This window comes from Coenobita brevimanus, chromosome 50 (assembly GCF_032717465.1).
Source record: "Coenobita brevimanus isolate Jiangsu-jjx chromosome 50, ASM3271746v2, whole genome shotgun sequence".
NCBI classification, from domain to species: Eukaryota; Metazoa; Arthropoda; class Malacostraca; order Decapoda; family Coenobitidae; genus Coenobita; species Coenobita brevimanus.
In genome coordinates this window covers 56,024,485-56,033,125 of record NC_137003.1, presented here as the reverse complement: position 1 = coordinate 56,033,125, position 8,641 = coordinate 56,024,485, and the positions used below count along the sequence as shown (strand labels likewise).

The window sequence follows — 8,641 nt, the reverse complement described above, 5'->3', positions numbered from 1 at the left end:
ATCCAAGACGAAGGAGACCAATCTCGTTCACCCTTGTTTGTAGTGTGACCAATAAACCCCTACCACTCCTCAGATGCAAACCCCTACAGGTCCCATTCAGTTGAAGGGCCATAACCTATTACACCACCTGACATCTATTTGGTTATATGGTTATCATCCTGCATTGCACTGTAGGATTCTAGGAAACCATCTGGCTTGTCACTGGATGCATAGCCACCTGAAGGCAGCAATATATCCAGTGAGTGGATGGTGGACTAATTCATCTTTTTACCCATAAAGAGGTGCTGAAGAGGAATGCCTTCATGTGGTGGCACTGATATAAACAGGTGGCTCCAATGCCCAGTTACACAAATATCCTGCAACTGCTTTCCTATCCTCTGAAAAGTGGATGGTGGGCTGCACAAGGGCAACATCAGCCTGCGATCCACCAAGTTCACATCCAGATGAGCCTGTACACACAACAACAGCACAAAAGATACTTAACCTAACCATGAAAAGTACATAATTTCATCTTAACCTGGGCAAAGTAGAAAACAAAAAAATGCAGACTGTGGCTCTCCATAATTAGGTCTTGCTGGACTTAGTTTGTGTAACATACACCAGGCTGAACGAGATGCTAAAATTAACAGCAAGAGCGGTGTACTGCATAACAGCCTGTTTTTGTTACGTAATCAACTCCCTGTTTTTACCGTTTCCATAAACAATTTCCCTCATTTTCTATTTATATGCTGCGTTTGTGATATAATATGCATTCTAGTTCCTTTAACAGTTTCCAGACTGTGCAAAACAGTCTCCATCACAGTAATGGCAGCAGCCAACACACATTACCTCCACCGAGGTGTGGGGACCTCCATCCATCTATCATCGAATCCTATGTTGCCACCCCATAAAGGGCATAGGAACCCGGGTATGGCAAGTTGGTCCTGACATTTAAGATGAGGGTGACCAGCCTCACTCATCCCTGAGTAGCATTACATGAGCAATACACCCCAACCACCCATGGATATAAACCTAAACAGGCTCAATCCGACTGGAGCGCCTTAATTACCCACTATGCGCCATAATTTGGTTATATGGCTACTACTCAGCGTATTAAGTGGTTTCCTGGTGGACAGGAAACCATTTGGCTTATCACTCAGTGTAGATCCACCCACAGGCATAAGGAAGAGGAAAGAATGAAGGAAAGAAAGAAGAAGAGTGAATATAAAGTCACCTGTAGGTAGAAGAAAGAGAAAAGAATGAAGTAAAGAAAGACAAAAGAGGAAGGATGGAAGAGAGGAAAGGGTAGACACCCAAAGCAGCACTACATTGAGTGAGTGGATGGTGAGCGCCCCCACCTACCACATGTGGGGACCTAAAGCAACAGTACCAAATTCTAGTCCAACCATTCATCATCCAATCTCCCCCCCCCTTCCATCAGAGCCCAGGGCTATGCTACTCAGTCCCAGCACAGTACTTAGGGTGAGAGTGATCAGTCTCACTCACTGAGCCCTGGGTAGTGAGTTGGTGGCATTATGTAAGCAATATACTCCAATGACCCCTCAGAAATATACTCTTACAGACTCAAACCAGTTAGAGTGTCTTAACCTACAAAACCAATAGGTGTCACGGGTGTCATTTGGTTATATGGTTATCACTCACCATAGTACATGGTTTCTTGGTTTACAGGAAACCATTTGGCTTGTCACTTGATGTACTGTAGAGTCACCTAGAGGAAGCACTACATTGAGTGAGTGGATGGTGGGCAGCCCCACCTATCACAGAGTATATAGTATTAGCAACAGACAACCAGACTGCTTTCTCTGATGGCATTACATGAATGACAAGTTTCCCGCCACCTCTCGTGGATCAAGCCTATGCAAGGAGTGGTTAAACAGGCAAGCAGTTAAAAACCAGAATCCATTATAATAATTCATCATCTCAAACTTACCAATTATGGAGAAAGACTGAAACTAACACCCTTGTAAAATTATTTTATGTAAAATTTGTCAATAATAAAAATGTTCACATCCTTCATGTTACATCCTAAAATACTGCCAGAATGACACGGTCGGTCGGCTCTGCTTCTTGAGTGTGACCTTACAAAAACACAAAAAAAAAGAAAAATAAAGGAAAAACACAAAACTTACATATAATACAAACTTTACAATGATACAGAAATGGAAAAAAAAAAATGGGAGGGAGAGGATGGGACACAAAAAAAAATGGCAGGAAGATAAAACGTAACCATGTGGGGGGGGGATCGATAATGAACGAAAAAAACAATCACTCTTATGTCATCATTCATGTGGCTGCATCCAGGTATATTGCATTTGCAGTGGATGTGATGGTGGCATGAGACAGAGGGACAGACAAGTGGAGAAAAGAGTTAAAGGTCGAGAGACACTGTAGAAGGAGGGTGAAGCACTGTAAAAAGAAAAAAAAAAGATAGGATGTAAACACTGTAGAAAAAGGGGGTACAGCACTACAATAACAGTGAAAGAATTAACAAAAAAGTATTGATATTGTAGGGAGAAGGGTAATGTACTAAAAAGGGAAAATAGAAAAGACTGTTAGCTGAGGAAAAAAAAATGAAGAGAGATGAATCATTAAACAAAGGAATAATAACAATAAAGGGAAACAAGTGACATTACAGAATAAGAAGTGAAAGGAGAAAAGACAGTTAAAAGAGGAACACACACACACAATAAAAAGTACACAGTACGATTACAGGAAAAAGGTGGAAATACTTAAAAGAGGGGAAAAAATAGAGAAAGAAAAGAGGAACTATAGAAAGGTAGGTGGAATACTCAAAAGGGAGAAGAATGAAAACAGAGAAGAAAAACTGTGGAACTGAGCAAGAAAGGTATAAGAATATGATTAGTGAAAATGAAAGAGAGGTTAAGATACTGTGGAGGGAATGAGAGATACCGGATAAGCTGATGAAACAGGAAAGTTCAGATACTGCAGGGAAAGTGAGAGATATCAGAGTAAAAAGAGGTGAGAGACTGAGTGAGGGCTTAACAATTTGTACAATGCTTGATGTCGTAGTAGACACATAAATCTTGCAGTATCCAGTGCAGTGAGGGGAGGGGGAGAGAGGGAGGGTGGTGGTGGGGGGGGGGGTCAGGAGCACCGTCCGATTGGCATCACTAAACCACTACACCACCACAATGCCACCACAGCTCATTGACTTATTCAGTCCCACCCTCACTTGACACCACAAAGCCTCAACGTCACAAGTTTGTTATCTTTTCTCCCCCACCACTCATTGTCTATACATTTATTATTTAACATGACTTGATTGTCACTTATAGGAAGTCTTAATTCTTATCATTATAACAAGCGTAGACAAGTTATTTTTTTTCCCTCCTTCCTTCTTAACAGAGTATTTTGGCAGGCCCGGCTCATGGGTCACTGCCGGGGCACGGCGGGTCTTGGCGGGGCACTGCAACCGCCAGTGTGAGTCTTTCAGGGAGAGTGCGGGTACCCACACTGCACTGGGGTACTGAGAAGCAGTCAACAACCACAGGAGGAGAGACAGCAGCAGCACAGGGAAGTAACTTACACTACTGAAGCACCCCGGTAACAGTATCCAAACTACAAACTGACGAGTTGCCCTGAAGAGTGAGAACTGAGTGGACTGTGCGGGGGGCGGGGCGACCCCACCACTGGACGGGCACACGGGTGGGTGACGGGAGGGGGGGGAGGTCCTCGCACCCAAGGGGCACACCACCACCTCCACCACCACCACACTTGAGCAGGGCACCACCACCACCGCGGGGGAGGAGTTGCATAGTGGGGTGGTGGGCGGCAGCTGCTAGCACCATCACCTGTGAGGTAGTTTCCCCGCGCCTCACTTGGGGGTGAACGGGAAGCTCTGGCCCGGCATTGGTCCCGGGCCCGGCATGCCCGGCCCTCCGGGACCCGTCACCACAGGGCCACCAGGGCCTCCGGGGCCAGGCATGGAGCCAGGCATGCTCATGCTGGGGCCACTGCGGGTGTTGGTGGCATACAGCTGCTGCTGGAAGCTGTGGAACTGAGCAGCATAGGTGGGGTCGGCGGTGGTGGGACCCATGAATGCGGCATTCTTGAAGCTGCCCGACTGACCCATTGATGGAGGGAGCGGCTGCGCTGCATCGGGGGCGCCGCCCATGGGGCCACTCATGTTCATGTTAACTGGGGAGCCTTTAGGGCCGTACATGGGCCCTGACCCACTCATCATCTGGTTAGGACCTCCAGGGTTTGGACCAGGACCCGTGGCCATGGGACCCCCGGCCATGTTGGGTCCGGGGCCACCCATGGGATACATGTCCCCAGGCATGCCCCCCATCATGGTGCCCGGGCTGGGTCCACGCATCATGGGGGCCCCACCTCTGGGCCCCATCATCTGGCCCCCGGGACCCATGGCCGCCCCACTCATCATGGCAGGAGTTAAGCCCATTGGTCCATTTGGCCCCATCATAGGTCCACTGGGGCCTCCCATTGGACCATTAGGACCCATACAAGGCCCACTGTGGGCACTCAAACCACCTGGCCCTCCCATGTGGCCACCCATGGGGCCATTTGGACCCATACCCATAGGACCATTAGGGCCTGGCATGGGACCACCAGGCCCAGTCATGGGGAAGGGTCCATTGGGTCCACTCATGTTACTCATATTATTGCTCATGTTCACCATTGGTCCATTAGGCCCTGCCATAGTACACATCGGTCCCCCTGGGCCACCCATGGGTCCACCCGGCCCTCCCATAGGTCCACCAGGGCCATTCATAGGCCCAGACATATGAGGTGCCATGGGACCACATGGTCCAGTCATAGCCATAGTGGACATGGGGACAGCCGTGCCACACATGGACGACGGAGTACTGCTGTTGGGGAACATGGTGGCGTTCCCCACTTTGCCCTCCACCCCCGGGCTGTTGAAGCGAGGCAGGAAGTCTAGACTGGGTGGGCCACGAGGGCCGGTGCCGGGGTTCTGGGGTCGTGCCGGCAGGTACTGTATGGTGTTGGGAGCGCTGGCCTTCACTTGCACGTTGGCACCGGGGTACGGCGCTGCGCCAGAGCAGTTGGGGGCTGGCGGTCGCACCATATTGTTGGGGCCAGTCATGCGGGAATTAGGGCCAGACATCATAGTCATGCTGCTGGGGGAGGTGCCCCGGGGGCCCCCACCACTACACACAGGGGAGGACATGGCCCCGTGGGGCTGCATCAGACCTGGACTGGAGGACACAGGTGGCATTCCCATCATACTTGCAGCAGCACCATCCATCATGGCCCCTGAAGGCCCCCCAGCCATGTTGGGACCAGCCATGTTCGGGCCCCCTGGCATTCCTGGCCCTCCAGGCATCCCAGGACCCCCAGCCATGTTGGGTCCTCCAGGCATTCCAGGACCACAGGCCATGCTGGGGCCACCTGGCATTCCTGGCCCCACTGGCATCCCTGGCCCTCCTGGCATGCCAGGGCCTGGGGGCATGTTGGCACCGGTGGGGCCCCCAGCACCCATGGCAGGTCCAGCAGGAGTGGGCATGGTCGGAGTCGGAGCAGAAGAGACTGGCGGGGATGCTCCAGACGCCCCAGAGGTCAGTTGTTGGCTCATCTGGGCCATGGAGGAGATGGGATCAAACACCTTGCCTGGGCCAGCAGCAGAGTGGGCACCGGGTGTGCTGCAGTTGGGGTTGAGGGGCATGTTGGCTGCTGTGGGGCCATGGTAGTCCCCACCCAGCTCCATGCTGCCCAGCTTACCTGGCGACATGGAGAATCCCGTACCCATCTTGCCCATCATTGGTCCGCCACCGCCACTACCACTGCCTGCTGGAGACGGACCACCGGCAGGCCCAGGGAACCGTGCCCCAATGGGGTTCATGTCCCCTCCTGGTCCTGTCGCAGTCGGAGTCCCGCCCTGGAGAGGTGACGCACCGGGGAAGCGGGGCACGTCGGGGCCACTGGGAGTGGTAGGCCCACTGCACATACCAGGGGTCTTCGGGGACGGCACAGGGAAGCGATTATCCATGGAGGGTGTCTTAGGGCCCCCCTGGCTGGCCCCAGTAGTGGTAGGAGTTGGAGTGGAACTGGTGGTGGTAGTGGTGGTAGTAGTGGTTGTGGTGGTGGTGGTGGCAGGGCTGCTGCTGGTGTTGGTGGGGGTGGTGGTGGGCGTGTTACTGGTTTGGGTCGGCGCCTGGGGTGATGGCCCAGGATACCTCTGTTGCTGGGGCCCCTTGCTCTCTGGGGTGGCCTGCGGAGTGTGGGGTGCAGAGGGAATCATCCCAGGGGAGGGAACAGGAAAGCGGTCGGGGGTGTTTGGGCCCGTGAAGCGTGGCTGGGGTTCCGAGGACGGGGTCAGTGGTGTGGTAGGACCCCCAAGAGGTGTGGTTGGCCCTGACATTCGGCTTGTGTCAGCCACATTAGTTTCACCCATTCTGCCAACAAAAAACACCGGTTACACTTCTGATCACAACATCTATACAGTAGTAGTAGTAGTAGTAGTTGTTCCCTAGGGAGTCTGGCCGAACAGCCCTGAAACCCTAAGGAAGGCCACAGCCAAGAGCGGGCTCTCCCACAGAGCTCTCAAGGAGTGTATGTTGTGTTCTTGGTGCAGGTGATTGTGTGCAATGCAGTCTTCCATTATGTGGTTAATAGTATGGGGTGCTGTGTTGCATCCTGGACAGGCATCAGCAACGGAGTCATCCAGCCTCTTCTGATAACTCAAGAGGCTTGGATGATGCCCACATCTCAGCCTGGCCAAGTGGATCCTGTCCTAACGAGGGAGATAGGATACAGAAGGGTGGATATCAGGAGACCGTGCATGCAGCTGTCAGTTGTCTTGAGTGCCTAAATGAAGCAGCGAGTGACTTGAGAATGGATATGCTTCTGGAAGCTGGTCTGAGGCAGGCAAGGGGGGGAGAGATGACAGTATTTACATATGATATCGTGTGCTGGGTGTTGTTTTGATGTTCTTTGGTGTGTGTGGATGTGCTGCCATGTTGTGTTGTGGATGGCGTAGGTTTGTGGAGGCTACGGCGAGAATTAGAATTTGGGTGCCTCTCATGTCTAGATGATCCTTGACATTGAGGACTTTGGTTTCTTGGTGTAGGTGGTCTGTGGGTGTAGTAGCTGTGCAGCCTGTGATAATTTTTAGAGCCTTATTCTGAATGTTCTGTAGAGTGGTGTAGTGTGCTTTAGTGAGGTTAGAAGCCGAAGCAGGGCTTGCATAATTCATCACTGAGCATAAAAATTGTTTCTATACTGCGGTGATGGTTTCTTTATTGTGTCCAAATGTTGTATGGGCAAGTGACCTCAAGGAATTGAGTCTTGGTGTTAGTTTATCTTTTGTGTTGTTTAAATGACACTGATGTATTGTATGTTACATTTATAAAGAACTTTGTCCACTTTACTTGACCAAAAATTGCAATCCCTCCAACTTGAATGTTTAACACTAGGATGAGATTAACACAGAATATTATGCAAGTTATGAAAAAGTGTTAACGGAAGGATGTAGAACCACAGCACTGTCTTATTCTACCTCTAGGCTAAAGAGAATAAGCTGCAAATCGATAAAACTCTTGGCCATGTTAACATGAACAATCTATGGTAACATAGTAAAAAGGTACAGCAAACTAAAACCATAATTATGTTAAAAAATATAAACAGGTATATATCATCCATCCATCATCCAATCCTACACTGCCCCATAAGGAGCGTAGGAGCCCAGGGTTAGGCAGTTGGTCCCGACATTTAAGATGAAAGTGACCAGCCTCACTCATCCCTGAGTGGCATAACATGAGCAATCAACCCCAACCATCCCTTGGATATAAACCTTCACCAGCTCAATCCAACTGGAGCGCAATAATTACCCACTAAACCACCAGGCGCCAAAATTTGGTTATATGGCTACCACCCAGCGTAATAAATGGTTTCCTGGTGTACAGGAAACCAATTGGCTTGTCACTCAGTGTAGAGTCACCCACAGGCAGAAGAGGAATGAATAAAGGAAAGAAAGACAGAAGGGGGAGTGTAAAGTCACCCGTAGGCAGAAGGACGAGGAAAGAAACAAGAGGATGGAAGGAAAGAAGGATGGAGAGGAAAGGGCAGACACCCGACAGCAGCACTACATCGCCCCACTTATAAAACTTGCTGAAAAGGATATATCATTATCCTAACCTTCTTTCCCCACTTAGTAATGAAGCAGGATCAAGAAGCACAAAACAAAAGCATAAATGTTTAACTATCAACTGAGTATCCGGTGAAATGAGCAGCACATCCTTTCACTCAACACCCAAGCTTCTAAATTTCTCACTCTCACCTCACAAGCAAAATCATTCACATACCTGTACTTATATTTTCTAGACCACCAGGTACCTTAAAAAAAAAAAAAAGGGGGGGGGTGCCACAGAGCTAACATACTACATCAGCACAAAGTACAAAAGGGAAAGACTAGAGCTGGTTAGGTTGGATTTGGTTTTACGGTGGTTATCATCATCATCATCATCCAGACCTCGTTTCCTGGATGGGGTGAGACAGGGTCCAGAGAGCAAGAAAAACCCTGATAGAAGGAGAAACTAAAAAAAGTCTGCCCAAAAAGCTGAGCCACACTCCCACTCACTCTGTATTAACGCCTTGGGAATTCTGGCTCCACCTCAATGGCACAAACATCTACACTTAT

General features: G+C 49.9%; 1 protein-coding gene across 1 annotated transcript in view; it reads right to left on the bottom strand.

Moving 5' to 3' along the window:
- Positions 1 to 3,139: 3,139 nt before the first annotated feature.
- The window catches only part of LOC145399848 (uncharacterized), a 200,058-nt gene continuing 194,556 nt past the window's right edge, over positions 3,140 to 8,641 (bottom strand). Inside the window, exon 13 of the mRNA XM_080272426.1 lies at positions 3,140 to 6,398. Coding sequence (XP_080128552.1) covers positions 3,836 to 6,398 — 2,563 coding nt within the window. The 3' untranslated portion in view covers positions 3,140 to 3,835. The remainder of the gene's footprint in view (positions 6,399 to 8,641) is intronic.